The 21,080-nt window shown below is 34.0% G+C and overlaps 1 protein-coding gene and 1 pseudogene across 1 annotated transcript in view; one reads left to right on the top strand and one right to left on the bottom strand.

The window, feature by feature from the left end:
* Positions 1-524: 524 nt before the first annotated feature.
* Positions 525-12,507, bottom strand: LOC120588142 (60S ribosomal protein L15-like; annotated as a pseudogene).
* The window catches only part of LOC120587958 (transmembrane protease serine 11E-like), a 42,034-nt gene continuing 29,506 nt past the window's right edge, over positions 8,553-21,080 (top strand). Inside the window, exons 1-2 of the mRNA XM_039844963.1 lie at positions 8,553-8,599; positions 13,432-13,520. Coding sequence (XP_039700897.1) covers positions 13,513-13,520 — 8 coding nt within the window. The 5' untranslated portion in view covers positions 8,553-8,599; positions 13,432-13,512. The remainder of the gene's footprint in view (positions 8,600-13,431; positions 13,521-21,080) is intronic.

The following is a 21,080-nucleotide window of genomic DNA, read 5'->3' as shown; positions in this document are numbered from 1 at the left end:
AAATTTATTCTGAAAATGGTAAATACTAATTAAAGGATTTTTAGCAAGAAAGTGGCACAGTGAGATTGGCATTTCAGAATAATCATAATAGCAAGAGGTGGGATAATGCACTGGATGAGAACAAGACTAGATGTAGAAAGACCTCTTAGGAGTCTTACTCATTGAACCAACAATAATAGTACCAAATGCCTAGTATATAAAAAACTATTGATCCAGATATTGGAGGAACAGTGGTAAAGAAGAAAGAGGGTCACTGCTATCTTTCAAAAGTTTAAAATCTAGCACACCAACGAAAGAATACAGGTGAGAAATACAGCATTTACTACTTCATTAAAAAAATTATATGTTACTTGTATTAGAAGTAGAAAGTACAGGTGAATAAGAGGAATATGAACAAAATTAACCATCATTCCAACCCCCAGAAAATATTTGTATTTTATGGTATGTATTTCTAGATTTCTCTCTTTCTTTTTAGATTGTCCTAAATTGTTTAGTAGGTAAGAATTTTACAAACATTGCTTACATTAGCGATAATGGTGGAGCTGGAGAGTATTGCGCCTTCTCCAAGCTGCATGGTGAGAATCATCAATAGTGTGGTGAAACTTGCAGCCCTTTCCAAAACCACAGCACTTGCAGCTTGCAGATGTCAGCCTTTGCATTTCCATGTGCTTGTGGACTGGCTTGGTGATCCACTGGGTGTCAGGATTCCATTTGATAGATTTATGGAATGGACTGATGAGGTACCATCTCAAAGAATTTATACATGGAATCTTCACCAGCCCAGTAAGAATTCAGGACTCTCAGATCTCCTACAGTGGCATCTAGCTCACTCCTCAGCAACAGGCTGATGGCTGGAGTGAACTTTAGTTGGTTTAACACTGTGATGGACAGGCTTGCCGTAGGTCGCACCCTTAGAGACTGGGCATTTGTGGTCACCATAGAGCACGCAAATCCAATATGTGTCATAACCTTGCTGGCCTTGTTTCTCAGCCTGGGTGGTTCATAGAGCAGCGTGTGGTGGGGGCCCTGTAGAGCACAGAGAGCTGGCGGTACTGCCAACAGCACATCCTGAGAAGAAAGAGCATTACATCGAACTGCTTCTTTTTCCATAGCTCTTGGATATACCTATAAACATCTGTTTTGGCTTATCTGATGGCTGCGGCCAGACAGAAAGGCTAGATTTTTTTTCATACATATATGTATATATTGCTTATTTATATGGTTATACAAATAAATCATACTATATTTAATATATAATCTGTTTTCCACTTAACAATGTATAGCAATCTTCTCATGTTTATAAATCAACAGTTAATGTCATTTTTCATGAGGACATAATATTCTGTTGCATTTTAGGACATTTTGGGGAGCACTATTCAAACAATGTTGGAGTACATATTCTTGTAGGCAAATTTTTGAGAACCTTCTTATTTCATTAGATTAAATTCTTAGAAGTGAAATCAAAGGAAATGCACATTTTAAAGGCCTTTAATAAATAATCACTCCAAACCCTTCTATATACTTTTTTCCACTGGCTTCTGTAACATACTTTTAGGTCCTTTTTACCATTCGAGCAACTCATACCCAGTCTTCTTCACTAGTTCGATGTTTCACTTTGGAATCACTTGGGGATCTTTAAAAAATACTGACTCCTGGCTTCTATTCCCAGACACACAGATTTCATTGGTAGGCAGTGAGACCTGACCATCAGTGTTTTAAAAAGTGCCTTAGAAGAACAAAATTAGAGGTATCATGCTATCTGATATCAAACTATACTACAAATCTCTATTAATCAAAACAACATGGTACTGGCATAAAAACAGACACATAGATGAATGGAACAAAAAATAAAGCCCAGAAATAAATCCATGCCTATATGATCATTTAATCTATGACAAAGGAGGCAAGAATATACAACGAGGTAAAGACAGTCTATTCAATACGCAGTGTTGGGAAAACTGGATAGATACATGCAACAAAATGAAACTGAACTATCTATTTCTTCTCAGGCCCTGATTGATAGAACAATGAAACTCATTGTTTAACCCAAGACTGGTATTTTAAAACTTCATGTTAAAGTCTGACTCAATTTACTTAAAGAAATTGCACAGAAAGCTTGAACTTGAAGAATATTGATCTCAGGACATCACCTGTGAAAGTCTAATAGACATGACTTTGTCTAATTTCCCACCAGGAGGAGGATGTTTTGGTGGCATGTGGATTATGCTTGGTGGGGATATTTTTGGAGCTGTAGGTATGTCTTTGGATATGCTCTAGGTAATTGAAGAGTAAATTGTAGTAACTATCCACTGCGATTCCATTTTATGCCAGTAATTTTTCTTTTAACTTTCTGTATGTAAAACAATCTGGATTAGGACTCTTGACAATTTAGCAGCATTGTTTTATTTGAACAAAGGGGTATTAAGGGACATAAACTGACCTGTCTGTGCATGAAATCCAAACTGATATGAGTATTTGAGATTTTGACAAAACATTCACCTTAAATAAAAGCAAAAACCAGGCAAGTGACACAGATGCAGTCAAATTCAGTAGAACATTGATATTTGCAATATTTATGGTGTAACCATATTCTTTTTATCATGATATGGTATTTGATGTGAGCATTGAAATGACTATTCACATATGAACTATTGCTCCTTTTCACATTTTCTTCACCCATATTGGGAGTTTTGAATCACAGATAGGAATGCTATGTAAAAGAGATATTCTTGTATATTATCTTTTTATTATCCTAATATTAATCCCATAATACGATATCCTTTTTTGAGAAGATTGCAGCCAGTCAAAAACTAATTGACATATCAAGGTTAACATGACATTTCAAGCTTAAAACCCCCTAAAGACTTGCCTTTCCCTACTATAGCCAGCATTTTGGGGGGATTATTACTTTCTGATCCTTCTGAATAATATATACATATACTGGGAAAACAGTCATAACAAATCTCTTGCCATCAAGCTTACCTTTGCTCAGTGCGGAGGAATTTTGCATAGCATCCTACATGAGGTGGCAAAATTGTTCTAGTATCAGGTTATAGTAACCTTTTTCCTAATTAAAGGTAGAAAAGAAAACAATACCATGTAAAACTTTTCATGGATTCACAATAAAAAAACTGCTATCTTATTTGAACTTAGATAAAATGGTTTTGAACACATAGTCATTATCTTAATATAGTGGTCATTCAATAGAGAAGTAGTCCTGCCTTCAGAAAGGGTATACTGAAATTTGGACCATGTCCTTAATGGACACACTGCTAAAGAACTTTATGCATTTGACAGCACAAGAAGATTGCACAATATACTTTGGAGATGTTAGAAAGGTACAGGTGTACAATGGAGACATTCAAAATGATGCTGTGGAATTAAATTTATTGACATGAACTGATGTTCACGATATATCGTTATATAGACAAAAAGACTAAATTGTATGATAACAGGATAGTTTTGGCAGCAAGTAAAATTATAATTATAGTTTTAGATTTGTTAATCCAATTGATCTAGTCCAGAAATACAGCAGGCTTCAGGGTTGGTTGATTCAGTGACCCAACTATGTTATCAAAGAGCTAGTTCGTTTCTCTGCTCTGTTACTCAAAATATCTGTTTCATCCTGCAGCTAGTTTCTAAAATAATTGTATAATAGATTCCAGGGGCAATTAAGTATAACTACTTGATTACTTACTTATATTTAGATAGAGAAAGAGAGAATGGCTATTACTTGCTGTAAAGATAAAAAAGGAACATTTTTAGAAGTCTCTAGCAACCATCTTCTCACTTATCAATGGTTAGAATTGAAAGGTGCAAAATAATAAGCTCAGTTTGCAAAGGGATGCAATTCCCTTTCCACAAGTCAGGATCACTCATTAAGTTAAGGTGAGTTTCCCACATCAGACTGTTGCTAGTCAATGGAGAGTAGGATGGGATACGTTTGGAGAATCAAACATCATTTTAATATCTATCTATCTATCTGTCTGTCTGTCTGTCTATCTATCTATCTATCTATCTATCTATCTATCTATCTATCTATCTATGTATCTATCTATCTATGTATCTATCTATGTATCTATGTATCTATGTATCTATGTATCTATGTATCTATCTATCTATCTATCTATCTATCTATCTATCTATCTATCTATCATCTATCTACCTAATCTCTACCTATGAGTAGACTAGAAAATTAATCCTACAATATGATAGTATCTGGGCAATGGAATTACATTTCTTAGAGATTTTTAAAAATTACCAATCTATCTGTATCTACGAATAGTTAGAAAAGTAATACTATAAAAATATGGACTTTAGACAATGGAATTATTTTCATTTTACATTTTCTTCTTTTTGATTACCTGTATGTAATATTATTTTATAAATAAGCATGTATTGCTCTTGTCTTTTTAAACTTTAAGTTGGAAATTTTCAAATAAATTGCCAAATAAAGAGAATAGTATAATGAACCCTCGAGTCCACATCACTTAGCTTCAACAGTTACCAACTTGTGACAAATCTTGTTTTACACATTGTGTCATACAAAGAAGAAAAGTTGATTTTAGTTTAAAAAATTTTTTTGAGCTAGTTATCTACTTAACATTTTCCCTAATCCATACAACCCACCTTTATACGAATCAGATAAATTAAGTCAAAGATAGCCCAATATTTTTCTTGACAATTGTCCAAGATCCCTCTTGAATTATGTCAAATTATTTCTTTGAAAGTCTGGTTTTGTTCACCTTCTTACCCTATTGATGCTTCTCAAAAATTTGTATTGCGGTATCCCCAACATCAGGGGGAAAAGCATATGACTCTAGAAATCTGGGCATACAGAATGAACTGGCTCACCAAAAGCAGAGTTATTTTGAAATCTCAATTTTATTTTTAAAATCTGTGAAAATTTGCATCTTATCCTATCTATCTTGTTTATAGAAATAGAATGTTTTTAAATTACTCATCATTGAATACATTTGACACTGTAAGAAGATGGTCCATGCTGATCTTATGGCTTCCTGTTTTCCCAGGCACCTTGACAAATTCACCTGTGAACACAAGGTCCCCAGTTTTAGTGCCTAAGCTTTTCTCCCCATTCAAGACCCGGCTTCTTTCCTTTGACTTTGTTTCCTTGACTTTGAAACTCCATTCTCTTTAAAGACTTCGGCTTCAATTCAGCCTCTTGCTTTCTCCACTGCAGAACTCCTCAACTAGTGTGCCTGACCTACCCTCGGAACTAGTCCTCAGTTGCTAGCCCAGTGACTCTTGTCCTGGCCAGGCCTGACTCAGTACCCTGCGAGAAGATCTTGGATCCCCAAACCACAAGTGTGAAGAGACTTGTACATTCAATAGATCTTTACTGAGTGCCAACTATGCAGCTGGCACTTAGGTAGGCCTTGGATATACTGTGGTTAAAAAGAAAGACACAATCCGTCTTTAAGGATTCAACATTGTCATGAGGAACAAAAACAAATGTACATACAATTTCGAAATGGGCTAATAAGCCCTATTTTAGGTGAAGTGCTATGTCCTAGGAAGCAAAGAGCAGGGTCCATTAAGTGGTTCAGGAATGTCTTCTAGGAAAGTAATGCAGTGTAATGACAGGAGAGATACGGAAGACCTGTCTTGGTGGTGATCTTCTATATTTGAATGAAAACTTACACTTATTCAACCTCATGCAGAATGGTTTCTTAGAAGTAAAGGAATTGTAAAAATGGTATTCTGTATGGAAACTTGTTTGCAGGATTGCTTATACATTGATATATCAAGAAGGGGCTAACACAAAGAATTTGATTGCTTATGGGTATGGGTTCAAAAAGAAGAACTGTATTCTTTTCAGATTGAACTTTCTTGGTGAACATCTTACAAGTGTATTGCGTATTTTATTCAAGTCTCAGTAGTTTTACTCAGGCTGCTGCTTCTTCCCCAAAAGAGCTTTCTTCGTTATTCTGGTGAAACCTTAATCACTTGTGGGTCCTTGCCCTTCTGTGAAGTCCCTGACAAGCAGAATCGATAGCTCCATTTTTATTTCCCTTAGCCCTTTGTTACCTTACCACACGTGGAGCTTTTGTATCTGCCTCTCCTGCTCTGCCTTCTTGCATACAGAGATCAATTAATCATTCTACCTTCTAACTTAGCAACTCTGTACAGTACTTAAGTATAGTAGATATTAAAAATATATAGATTAAACTGATCCAAATATAATTTTATTTTTATATTCAACTGATTATTTTGATTATCATTAAAAGACTATACTACCTCAGTATTCAGAAACTCTACTTTTATTTTTTTCTTATTTCTCAATAAAAGTGGTGGTGATGTTGGCATTTGTTCTAAAGCATTCTTTCTTAGGTGAATATGATGTGAGACTTATTTCCCACTGAGTAATTCAGAAACAAACACACTCAATCACTGTGAACTACCCTACGGTGGAGATAGAGGGATAGGCTTCATCCACACACTGCTAGTCAAGGCTGAGTAATGGAGTTGAATGAGAAAACAAGTGAGGGAAGGCCTGTGCCTATCCTTTCCTTACCTTCCTGTGAATGTATAATTTCAGCAAAACACTATTTTATGTCTGGACCTTTTCTTTCCAACCTTAGACCTACTTTCTCTTCCCTTTCATGTATACATCAGGCATAAAAATGCTATACACAGTGACTTTCAATACTGGATATTCTCTCTTAAATCTTTTCAGACCATGAAGAAATGGCATGTCCATTCTGACAACCTGATTAGGGGTTCCATTTTAAAAATTTATATCTCATACTTTTAGATATTCCACACCTAGAGCAGGTCTCATTATCACTTATATATTTATTATAACTTTATTCGGCCTGAAGAAATTAAATCACTAATGCATAGGAAACCATATTATTGTAGTAAACTAGGATTCAGGATGGTAATAGGAAGTTGTGGCTTCCAGTGGTCAAAACAGCCTTGTTTGTGATTTTAGCAAAAAAACAAAAGGGTTGTTTACTTAAGTCCAGTTTTAAGTAAGCAGAACATATTTTATAACATTTCAGTAATTCTATAAAGGTTTTGAGTGCTTCTGTTGTATTACTCATTGTACTAGATACTAGGAGGAATAAAAAATGAATAAGAACAAGTTACTTTATTAAAAGAGACTGCAATATCAGTTAGCTTTTCCTTTCACTGTAAACAAAATAATTCTATAACTTTCAGAGACATATATGCCAAACACAACTTGCTAAAACAATTGCTAAGTTCTGAAGTTCAAGTTTAATTAATTTCATACCACCTGACCACATTTAATTTGGGCTTGTTATATTAGAAAAAATATTTTATACAATCATCCATCAAATCATTAATTTTGTTAAATATCCCCTCCTCTCTCTCTTTATTTTAGAGTAAATATACATTACATAAAACCATGGGTAAATAAATTTTTTAAAAAACCACCTGGACTTTTTATCTTTAACTGGATGTTGAATAGTAAATGCCTCCCCTCAGGCAATTTAAATAATTTACATATATTCTCCTGATTAGTCTTATAGAGTCAAAATAGATGTGTGTGTGTTTTTTAAGTCTTATGTTTAATTACTTATCAAAAATACTTTAAGACTGGAAAATATAGAAGTTAAAAATATACTATTAAAGTATGGTTGCTAACAACTCAGCCTATAAACTAGAACTAGACTGATCGGGCTCAAATTTCTGCTTAGACATTTATCAGTGTGTCATCTAGGTTAAGTGCTGGGAAAATTAATGGGAAGAGAATTCTAAGAAGTAGGAACAGCAAGTAAAAAGGCCATGAGGCAGACCTGAATTCAGGGATCTAAGAGCAAACAGAAGGCCCACGTGATGGAGTGGAGTGACATCTAGTGTTTGGAGATGAGGTTGGACTAGTCAAATAATTTTAGATTAATAATAGATTCATTCAATGAATCAACAGAATAATGGAACATCATGATAAAAAAATACCACAAAAAGTATAAAATCTTATGGAAATTAAGGGCATAACTAGATACTCTTATAAACGAGATTTTAGGATGTTGATTAGGATTTTTTCTGTTGCTCATAATTGAAAAGAAGAGTAGGTTTCCTCTTTCCTATGAGAAACTCCAAAGAGATGTCAAAAATTGGGGACAGACACTGTCCTCTACTAAGGGTAGAAACACTGAGGTGAAATAACTTGCTCTCCTAACAGCAACCAGCTCCCAATCTGACCAAAAAGAAAATTAGGGAGAAGAGTGGTGAAAATTAACAAACTTTTGAAGAGCCCAGTGTTCACGGGAAAAAGTTACACTTCTTTTTAAGGGAAACAGAGGGATGATTTTTTTCTCCTCCTGAAGCCAAATGATGGAAGCCCATTGGGAGAATCATGTGTAAAGACTGCATATATATCTGCATGAGAGAGACTTGCCTCTCTTTCCTCAGCTAGATGGATGGAGGTACTGAACACACATGTCTATCTGGAGCTGCTTTGGCAGAATAGCATGGTTGAGAGTCTTCTTGGAGGAGTTAAGCATTTGCCACCTAAAGTTTGAGAGACACCTATGAACCAAAGGCAGCTGCTTATGTCTAGCCTTCAGATATTTGAAGAAGAGGAACTCACTGGAGTAGCTCACATTAACAGGTAAGAAGGGACTAGAGTTCATTCTTGAGAGGGAATAAATATCCCCCTTGACCCTAACTCGGTGTCCTGTGGCTCTTGGAGGGTTCAGATGATGATCTCAGTGGCTACTATGGCTATGTGCAAAGTAGCACGGAGGAAAGGGACAGTATGGCTGCTAAGTGAGGGGAAACTACAGCTAGAGTAGTTAGGGGCAGAACTGGTGTCAGAGCTCGAAGTGGACATGGTTGCTTTCCCTGAGAAATTCCTCAATGATTACAGGGCCAGGGTAAAGCTGAATGCCATCTGAACAAAACCAAGCACATCAGCAGCACAGAGCTCTCGATAGCAGAAACTATTAGCAGTAGACAAAACTAAATCGAACAAGGAAAAGAGCTGGGACACTTTCCCACACCTACACATGGCTGATTATGTAGAGCTCTACTACCCTTATCTCCTCTCTCTGATTCCAAAACTAGAGGGGCTAACAGTGAGGAAGGAGGAGTCAGATCTCCTTCCACTTTCTCTACTCCAAGCAGCCAGCATTGAAATTTAAGCTTGTATTGAGGGGAAAAGAATATGATCCTATTTATATCAGATGCATAACTGAAGTTTTAACATTGACAAAAGTTCTAATAGCTGAAATTCGTGGAAAATGATGGCATCTATCAAAATTTCATTAAGGAATATGAAAAGGAGATTCGATACATCATGGTTGGAAGTCTTGATTGGATTAAAAATAAAACAATTTTGCATTAATCTTCCTGTTGTGAAACATTGTACAAGTAACCAAGCAATGAAAACATAATAATACAAACCGCACCAGATCTACTGAGTAAAGATACTCTAGTCTACTCTAGTCTGAAATCATTCTCATGGGATTTTATTTAAATGTGAAATTTCATCCAGCTCTTCAGTTTTGATAAACTATTGATTCTGTCAACTGCCCCTTTGGTTTAAGAAAGTAGATTGATCTTCCCTCCATCAGCAATATATAATCTATCTCTCTAGACCTTTGCCAGGGATATGAACTCAGACTATCTCCTATTCTGTTCTCATAAAGGTCTTCTGAGAGAAGTGATAGTTGGGAAAGCTCTTCTAAGGAACATGGTACCTCTAGTATACATACTTTGAGTTCTATTTTTTTATCAAGTTAAGTCAGTGGAAATATACATTCATGACCACATAAATACTCCTATAAAAATCTGTCACCAATTTCAAATTCAAAGTTATGTTCATAGGCTTCTTTAAACTTGTTATAAGAAATAGTTATATAAAATCCTCTTCTAGTTTTCAATAAAAATGTTGCTGATATTATTCAATGCATTGCTCAGTGTTACTATATATGAGAAATTTCTTCATTTAGTGGCAGGAAAATTTCTCTCTTGAAGTGTTTCTTGCCTTTTAATAATGAGAATTGTAAACTTTCTAAGTTTTCTATGTTATCCTTACTGCTAGGAAGTTCAAAGCCAAATTTGTAGCTCTATCAGAGCAAGTATGTTTAAAAAAATACATAGAACCTATTTGCGTTTGTACTTTTTCTTGAATTTTATCAATTTATTGTATATTTTAGGGAGTGTTTACTTGTAAAGTATAGATAAAAAAATTTACTTCACATCCCAGGAAGAGTCTTTTCAGAAGACTGAAAGTTGACCCCTCAACATGAAATTGACTAATCTTAAAAATATTTTTCAAAGACTGATGCAAAATTACTGTTTTAAAATTAATATAGGCCCCAAAACATTATCTTCATATACTCACTAGTTTAATAATATTAACCAGTCTGTATTGTACATACCAATAAATTATACAATAAAAATATTGTTTTAACATTGTTATTGCCTGCTAATTATAAAAACCTTATCTCTGATTTTTACTTTATGTATTATTATGTACTGTAAAGTTTAGCAGAGCCTTCCGGTAATACCCAGAAAAATTAACTCCAGCATCATGAAGACAGTTATAGCAGATGCAGAATATCTTATAGAGGAATAGAGAAAACAAATCACATTTTGGTTAAGAAAATAAGACCAAGAAAAGGAAAGTCAGTGACACACAGTAATAGCTTGTTCTTCAGCAGTACTTTTACATGGCCTCTTTTTGCTGAGATAGAAGCAAAGGTTAATTATGCTGATGTTCTTTGTTTTCTCAGCTTAAATAAATTAAGGTGCATGGGTAGGAGGAAATGGATTCACAAATGACAATAACTGTGTTTATCTGATAACTAGGTCATTCACTAGTTTATCTACATTGGTCAGTCTGTAATGTACAACCCAGTAAATTGACCAATAAAAGGATTGCTTTAGCATTAGAGAGACATAATTTAGGTATAATTTTGAGGGCTTCCATAAATTAATCAGACTGCCATGTATATGTATCCATGTATTAGCAGGCATAAAATAACTTGTTTCAAGCCAGGGGATATTTAAACAATGATAAAAATCATCCATGACTAGCTACACTGGCACTATACTTCTTTAGCATAATCCACTCTTACAGCCATCACATGCCTCGTTGCTATGACACTAATAAGTATAAGAAGGACGATGAAATAGTTTGTTGGCTGTTAAAAATGCCTATGGTTATGTTGGTATTTTACTAGTTACGTGATGTAACATATCTACTGTGGGTTTCAAGTCCACAGATATATTTCTTCCAACTCTGCTTTCACATTGCACAGGGAACAGGGAGGACAGACTGCTCTGATCTCGGACACAAAGAGAATGATAAATCTTTGAATAAATTTTCTTCACACCATAGTTTAGGTTAAAAGAATTGCAAAATAACATTTATGATTTCAGAAAAAGCAACAATGCAGAAAATAAATATTTGAATGAAAGACAAGGTTTTGCTCTAAGAGCCTTTTTTCTCTTAGAGATCAATTAATTTAAAAATAATTTACTTTGCTTATGTATCCTACAACTCTAAGAGTAACTAGCAAATAAAAACCTAAATACACAAAATGCTCCATTCTATGGATAGAGTCTGAGGTTTCATTCTTCTTTTTTATTCCCCTGTCATTCTTCAAATTTCTACCGAAGTGTAAGTAATATCATGAAATTGATGACAGACTGTTAATGCTCTTTGAGTAGCCTGAATGAAGACTATTAATATAGAAAGGATGTAATTATGAAAATCTTTTGATGTCTTTAGGCTGACATTCACTTATCCTCTATTTATATAGCCTTAATCTCTGGTTTTCTGGTTTTGTATAAATTCTAGTTTATATTCATAGTTTTCAAAAATTCATTTTTGGGTGTACATAAACCTAAGTATACAAGACCATAGGACCACATAAAAAATTTATTTGAGTTTGGAATCTGGATTTTAGGAAAAAAAAAAAGTCCTGAAATTCTGTTAAAATGAGTCTGACAAGTCTTGGCTCAAAGTCACACTGGGGAGGAATCTGTTTTTCTTTGAAAGCAAGAGTATAATCAATATTTTCATTGAATGAGTATAAAATAGAATATAACATTATTAAGCTAGTATTAACATTTAATTGGTGAAGATTTCACTTTTTAAAGGCTGTAGAATAAGAACAGTTTAAACTCATAAAATGAAAGTTTTTACTTCATTATTGTTACCCCTTTATTTTTGGCTAAATTGTACTTTCAAGGGAGTAGTCAGAAAACTGTTTCTATATATTGAATAACTTCAAGTAAGTATATATGTTACTCAACAGCATTAAGTGATCTATTGGCCAGGAACAAAGAGTAGATACAATGCTCTCTCTAGGCTCCAGTTAGAGGTTTTGGGGAGTTATTGTTAGAGAGAGATTCAATTCTTTGCAGTGTAAGCCCACACTTTGCTGTGGATCCCAACTTCTACATCCGTTCAGAGAAGCCATTGGCTAGATGGATGTGTAGTAATAGTAAACAGTGTTTATTTGCTTTCTTTATGGTGATTTTTAGGACTCGTCACACATACCCCATTATATCTTCCTTCCCTCTCTCCTTTCCACACATATTTTTAAGAACCCATATGTGTTAGGAATAGGGCTGCTGTCTGTTACTTATTCACAGTGGAGTTAAGACACAAGCAAACAAAAAATTCTAGTATAATAAGGTAAGTGTTATAGCATGAGAGCACAGAGGATAAACACCTAATATAGCTTATGGGGATTAGGGAAGGCAATTTAAAGATTATACCTGACACAAATACACAGATATTTGCATATACGTCTGTGAACACATTTAAAAAAAAATACATTATTTACTTCCCAGAAATAAGACAGTAATGACTCATTGTTGGCTGATATACCTGTCTCCAGTATAATGAAGAAAATATACTGTCTCAATTGGGGGCTAATGTTTGTAAACTACTGGACTTTTCTAGATGAATGATGCCACATAATTTTAAAATATTAATGCTCTTCTAATCTCTATTGTATTTTTAACAGCTGACTTATAGTCAATACCAAAGGAAAGCTTTCATTATGTGCATGGTAGAGTGGAAGTCATGTCAAAAAAGTTTAAAAAATATGGGTGTTTGTCCTGATTTGGTGGTTCATAAACCATGGCTTAATTGTTTGCCCAAGTCATTTAACTTAATTAAACCTATTGTCTTCACTGGAAACACGAAGAGGCCAAGCAAGATGATTTTAGTTTCTTTCTAGATTTAAACATCTAATTCCTATAAATATTTTGGTTTATGTTAACATGTTTAAGTTATAATCTTAAGACAATAGCTTTTAAGTTCCCACTCCTAGAAAGTGTTTATAATTTATGTTCTCTAGCTCCCTATAAAATTTGACTTTGTCGTACTGGTTACACAAATAGTCCCGAACACACTAGCCAAGACCCGTCAGACTGGTTCTGTTTAGATCATCAGTGACTTCTTTCTTCACCTCCATCCAGCCCAGGAAGCAGCTGATAGAGCCTGAATGTACTCACTTGACTGCAGACCTCGATCTCCACAGGACTCCTTGCTGGTCAGCAATGTATTCGTGAGTTCCCTTTTTCTTTGTCTTAAATTAGCGTCATTTAAAAATGACATAAACCACACTAGGGAATATGAAGATCTCTGATTTATTGTTTGTTTGATATAGAAAAATGCTTTTGATATTTAACATGAAATTATGTCAAGAAATAGATTTCTATTCTTTCTATATTCATGTTTCCTGTTCTATATCCCATCGCAAAATGTTTTTCTACATATTTTTAGAAGAGTTCAATAAAAGGTAAAGGTACATTTTTTTGACAGCTGTCTTTTAGTTAGTTTTGTTTGTTTCGAGAAGATTAGAACACTTTTTTAGCTTGGGCTTTGTTTGATTGAAAAAATACTCTTATTTTCAAAGTTATATATGATAAAAAATCTGAAATCATATAGATCCAAATTACAGTTATTTCTGTAAGTAAATAGTTAAATTTTAAAAAGCACATGTTGTGAAAGAATAAGAAATAATTTAAGAAGACAATATCACCAAATTATAGTTGTATCTGGACACAATCAACTTTTTTAATAGGTAAAACATAATTATTTTAAAGTTGTTTTCTTTCAAAGTTAGAAAGTAAACAGTAACAAATTTTCAGTGTACTAGTTTGGATTCTGAAAATAATTTTATTTTCAGATTAAAATTTTATTTTCTTCGATTGATATTTTGGCATATTTTTAAAAATTAATTTCTACTTTGAGAAGAAAACAGCTTGAAAAATGTAAAACTTCCAATGGAATCTTAATAGGAAAAAACAGTCTATGTAGTTGATAGAAAGTTTTACATACTTGTTATGAGAAGTTTACTACTTTTATGCACATGTTAATGAAGAAATTAAGAGCTACAAGTATTACAAATGTAGTCAGACTTTTCCAGACTCCCCTGCCTTTTGCAAGTACTTCTCTTAATCCATGATGGTTTTATGTCCCACCTTTTTAATCTGCATTATCATTAAGAACACTACCACAGAAAAGAATGCTTTTATTTAAACATATAACCTCTACCAAACTCAAGATATTAAATAGATTTCAGGTTTTTCTATGCTAGATCTAAGTGAGTCTGGAATTTGTATAGAGGAGCTATAATGTAGGGGGTATTGGAGTGAATTTTTCTGCATATAGTCTCTAATTTGAAGCAAAAGATTTTTAGTTTTGTTTCAGGGTAGATGGAAGGTACCTGTCAAGGAAAAATATAAAAAACAAAAAAAACACCTTTTTGATCTAAAAATTGTATAAAAAGTGGAGTACATCCATGTTTGAGTTCTAGAAAGTGTTAAGATAGTGAAAGAGAGTGGAAAGGGATTAAATTTACTATGCACATTTGCTGGAGTAAGTGTACCAACAGGAATGCTTTTATGAAAAAGGTACTATTGAAATACCTGAATATATGTAGACAATTTCTTTTTAAGGATATTGGCTCATAACTGTGAAGGCATATAAGAAACAGGAGGATAGTTTTATCACATGGCATGCTTCTTCCTCTTTTGCCAAATTTCTTATAGTCCCTCCCCCACTTTACCTGTTTTAAAAGGGAACCACTATTTTAGAATTTAAGGGTAAGAAGATATTTAATCCGAGTAAACATTCTTCTTATGTTGTTATTTCTCCCAAACTCTTATTTTGTACTATTTGTTGGCATGAAAAGATCAACACATAGGTTTTATAAACACACACCCACAGTAGAAGATTTAAAAAAATGTTATCAGGAATAAGTTTATAAGGAAGGGAGTTGGGAAGAAAATAATATATTATTGGTGATGGGGCTATACGCTAACTGTATTCATCAGTAACCACTGATAAAAATTCAAGGTGAGCAGACCAAATTCATAGACATTTATATCTATACTTGTTTAGATAAATGAAGGTGAAATGAGTGTTATGCAAATTAAGCACAGTGGACAACTTTAATTTTTACTCAGTAGGGTAAGATTATCTCTCAATGTGTGGCCCATGGAGCCCCTGCATTAAATTCACTTAATTCACTTAATTAAATTCACAATGCTTATTAAAAATAGAAAAGTCCAGTTTTCATTCCAGGACTCTCTAATTGAGGCATGGAAAATGTATTTCTAAAAGTTACGCGAGATAATTTTGATTTTCACTAAAGTTTGAGAAAAACCGATACTGCGAAAAGCCATAAAAAAAGAAAGGAACTTGTAAGATGGAAATAAATTAAAGCAGAAGTGAAGTGGGTCAGCTTTTAAAAGAGGCAGCCTTTTGTTTCATTTAAATTGGTATAATTATATCTTAATGGGAGATACTCTCTCCCTAGTCACCTTTTTCTTCAAGGGCAAGGAGTACTCATTTATGCAACATAGGGATGATTAAGGAAGAGAGGGTAATTTCAGAAGGTATTGGAAACTGAAAGGAGGAGACTGACATGATTTGCACAGTTTGTGTCAGAGAGGGTCGTCTTTTTTTAGATTAAAAATCTGTTTGTTTACAGGGAAAACCTCAACATAAAACGAATCCGGCCAGATCCCCCCTGAAATTAGTCAATAGATAGTGATGCTGAAGGGCCACTCTATAGAGGGTTAGGCCCAGATTTACTATATAATTGAGGTCCAAGTGCTTGACACTGGGTCTCATTTCTCCTTCAGCTAAGATCAGTCATGGTCCATGTAACAACTTTTGGCAAGTTCTCACTGCGTTCTCATGGAAGAAAACTATCTGTTGAGCATTTATTATGTATTATACATTTTGCAAAGTGCTATTATTTAATTTTAACAATACCTTGAGAAGCTCTTATTGTGATCATTCTTTTAAAAGATGAAATAACTGCAGCTCAGATTGTACATGGTTAGTAAGTGTTGTAGCTAGAATCTGACCTTGGCCTTTTTGGCTCTAAAGTCTACACAGTTTCTATTGTAACACATTGTCTATCACATGGGGGAACTAAAAGAAGAGTCTGTGGAAAGTTTTCACTGTAACAGAGAAATGGAAAACATGCACACATGCATATCCATGCGTGGAGAAAATGTGTATATATGTATATACATACATGCTTATGCGATGTATAGGCAAAGAAACAGATCATAGACAGATTAATATAAAATAACACACAGATATGCTGAAGGAAGAAAGATGGTGGTATAATTTTACTTTTATCGAAAGGTTTTTAAAAAACAAGAAAGAATGCATGAAATGCCCTTATTTATTTTTCTTAAAACTGTATTTAAATAAGAATGTGACCTAATTTTTTCTGCACTATCTCAAAGGTGATCAGCGACTGAGAGTATAACATTTCAATTACATCATCACTATTTTATAAAAAGAACTACATTTGTTATTGTGTGAAAATCAAGTTCATTCTAGTGCAGCATTTCATGGAAAGAATTCATAAGTCTCTAGTAACTATAACTGTCCAATAGACCTTTGTTATTCTTTCATTGTTGTCTACTTTCCTCAAAAAATATGTCATCACTTTAATATAAAGAGGGAATAAATAGAAACATTCAAGAAAAAAAGCAACATCATGTGCTTTAATATTTGCACTGAGGTTTATAAATACACCCGATGGCTTTAGTGCTTGAGAATGAAGTGAGTCCAGCAGTTGTGGATCATGTCTTCTAAGAAGGTAGATGGTGAAAGGAGTGCTTCAGCTACATTTCTTGTCAGGGTCAGGATTTAAAAGAACTGCACTAAGAATTTCTCAAAGCACACTCCTTTGGATATATTCTCATCAAAGATGGTGGGCGAGAACTGTGAGGAATGCTTTCGCAGTTTCAAGCATAATTTAGTAGGTTTGAAATGAGTGGATTAGAGATTAGGAAAGTTTTAAGAGGTTGAGAAAGAAAAAATGGGCTGCAGAGACACCAAGTCATGCCAGAACCTGCAAGCTCAACTTTCTCCCAGGTATAAACATCACCTGCATGGTTGGGCAATTTCTGAGATTTCTAAAATAATATTTCTGAGATGCTAGAATTAAGCTTCAGGGAATCCAAAGTATCATAGAGTCATCATTAAATTCTTATCTTGCAACATTTCATCTGAAGTTTGTCAGATGATGTCTTTTTTTCTGTGAAGCTGCAAAAGCAGATATAGAAGGATTTAGCACTATTTAAAGTCAAACTATGAGTCAGTGCAGAAGAAGATAATTGCTATTATTTGTTTCACACGTAGTATGTGCCAGCTACTTTTCTAACACATCATGTGCATTAATCTTTATAACAACCTAAAGTTATATTCTTATGCTCATTTTATAGATGAGGAAACTGAGGCTTAGACAAGTAACATTATTTACCCAGAGGCAATAAATGGCAGAACTGGGAATTAAGCCAGGTCTATTTGACTTTAAATCTATGCTCTTAATCACAATTTTATACCATCTTCACACAGTCTCTTTTATCTATTTAGGTGGTTCTACTACTAAAGATATTTAACTGTCTAGTGTGTTAAAGATATAAAAGTTAAATTTGCAGGAAACAATGTTATTATTCAATGGGTAATCTTCTAAATGGACCTCTGAGGTTGGTAGACAGGAAGCACTGCTGTCTGCGTTCTATAAAGTCAGGGATATAACATTCAAAGATTAGGTAATTTGCATGTGGTCATAGGAATGGGTGTGCCAGTCAATGCTAGAGATAGAATCTGTTCTCACAGTTGACCTGTATGCTGAACCCAATGTTGTCAAGTAGAAGAGTTAAATTAACATGGGTGTCTATATGACCAAGGAGATAGTATTGTGACTGTTATTACTATTACTATTTAAACTTGTATAGCAATATATGACCTTTTAAAAATTAGTCATTGTAAATTAAAACTTGTCAGGTCACATTTAGTAAAATTCAGAAGGGTACATATAGTAAAAATATATATTCATATATGCATTATATATAATATGTATGTTCTTTACACATAATTTTAACACACATTTTCTTATTTGGCATCTATCAACAACCTTGTGAGACAGACTGTTAATATTACCATAATTTTAGAAATAGGGAAACCAAATATTAGGAAGACTGAGACTTCCACATCTCTGAGTAAGCGATTGGTGGAGCTGGAGTTTGAACACACATGCTCCAATTCTATTTCTGTACTTTCTAGTACTCCCTGCTTCCTCCACCATGTCATGATCCCTGGAATCACAAGTACTATTTTGGTTAAGCAGAGTTAACTTTCTGTGTTCTTCAAACAATTAGCTTAATCTTAGTGTCTCAACTCTCCTAATCAAGAGAATACCAGAGATAACAAATAATATATCCAAAACATTTCAAACCAATCTTTCATTCTATACAATACTTTTAAGCCACAATTAAGCACTTGGACATATATTACTGAATTCAACAGCAAAGCTAGATTTAGGCTTCATAAGTAGAGTTCTAAATCTTTGCACTAAACTCTACACTTAATGGCTGACCATTGGCCTGACTTATAGCTTCTTAGAGCCAGGCAGGTCCGAAGATGAGTGTTTTTCCACATTTCCTTTACCAGTTGAATCCCTTTTGCACAAAAAGCCTAATGCAAAACTCTGTTACATGGACCAGAGTTTCTATGGGTGGAGTGGGACTAAGGCTTTGAGACTCACCTGCTCTATCTTCTCCTTATTTCCTCAGGCACACGTGAGGAACTTGAGGGATTTTCCTACCCACTTTAAAAACAAATTAATTTCATTGTGGTTTTAATTTACATTTCTCTGATGATTAGTGACATTGAGAATCTTTTATATGTCTATTGGTCATTCGTATGATACCTGTCAGAATGGCTATCAATAAATCAACAAATAACAAGTATTGGCGAGGATGTGAAGAAAAGGGAATCCTTGTGCACTGTCGGTGGAATTTCAAATTGGTGTAGCCACTGTGAAAAACAGTACAAAGTTTCCTTAAAAAATTAAAAATAGAACTACCTATGACCCAGCAATTCCATTTCTGAGTATTTATTTGAAGAAATCCAAAACACTAATTCAGAAAGACATATGCACCTCTATGTTCATTGTAGCATTATTTACAATAGTCAGGCTATGGAAGCAACCTAAGTGCCTATGAATAGATGGTTGGATAAAGAAGAGATGATACATATACATAATGAAATTTTATTCAATTACAAAAAAGAATAAAATCTTATCATTTGTGATAAATGGATGAACCTAGAGAAATAAGTCAGACAAAGACAAATACCATATGATTTCACTTATATGTAGAATCTAAAGAAGAAAATAAATGAACAAACATAACAAAAACAGACTCATAGATACAGAGAGCAAACTGATGGTTGCCAGATGGGATGGGAGTTGGAGGGCTGGGTAAAAAAGGTGAAGAGATTAAGAAGTACAAATTGGTAGTTATTAAATAGTCATGGGGATATAAAATACAGCACAAAGTATATAGTCAATAATATTGTAATAACTATGTATAGTGCCAGGTGGGTACTAAACTTATTGGGGGGATCACTTCATAAATTATATAAATTTCTAACCACTGTGCTAAAACTAACATAAAATAATATCAAATGTCAACTCTAATTGAAAAAGAAAAAAATTAATATCTCCTTATGAAGGAAGAATAATGACAAAACAAACATTTGTTGAGCATTTACTGTATGCCTGGCAGGATGCCAATTGCTCTGTAAATGTTATTTTATTTAGCCCTTAGAAGAATCTTATAGTTAGGCCCTATCATTATTGTCATTTGTAGGTGGAGAGATTTAGACTTAGAGAGGGTGACTAAGTTGCTCAGAGCCGCCTAGCTGGTGAAAGTCAGAACCAGGACTAAAATCAAGTTGTCTGATGGTCAAGCCCAGACCTTCTCCCACTAAGCAAAAAAATGAAGTCATTTACTTAAAGTCACAGAGCTTGTTACAATGATATCATTGATGGAAACTTGATTTCCTGATTTATTAATATTAGACATATTACTTGTATTTCAAAATCATGCTGCTAGAGAATATTAAGTAAAAATATTTTTATCATCTTCCTCATATACATAAATTGTAAGAAAATTAGTAAATATGTTTTTTGATGTCCTCTTTTCCCAAAGGTAATTACCTAAAAATAGCAATTTACTTTGATCGTGACTAATCTATTTTGCATATTGTAATAGTACCAGATTTAGCTGTGAGAGGCAGTAAACCTAGGGTAAAGTGGCTTTAGTGTATGAAATGTAATTTATTTCAGTTTAATGTAAAATAAGTCTGAAAGCAGGCAGGTAAGGACTGATAGGGAGGTTCACAAAGTAATTGGGAATATAAGCTCCTACTATCATGCTGTCCCACCAACATGAACATATATCCTCTGAATCATAGTTCAATATGGTTACCCAAGTTTCGACTAACACATACGTATTCCAGCTGTGACGTGCACACCTTGATTTTAGCCATCAGAATAGAGACTCCGTTGGTCAGAACTTATTCAAATAGAGACTCCTATGGACAAGGGATGTTATTCTATTTTCCAAGTGGCTATGCGCTCAACCCAAATCCAAGATTCTATTATTAAAGAAAAAGGACAAATATTCAGGATAGGTACCTGTGAATCTCTACCACGAACATGTAAAGTTTGAATAATGACAGATATATCCTGTTGTGATGAACAGTAGGCAGGTAGATCTATGGGTCTGAAGTTTAGACAAGT

This window comes from Pteropus medius, unplaced genomic scaffold (genome assembly GCF_902729225.1).
Source record: "Pteropus medius unplaced genomic scaffold, Ma_sr-lr_union100, whole genome shotgun sequence".
Lineage (NCBI taxonomy): Eukaryota > Metazoa > Chordata > Mammalia > Chiroptera > Pteropodidae > Pteropus > Pteropus medius.
This window is presented reverse-complemented; position numbering and strand designations above follow the sequence as displayed.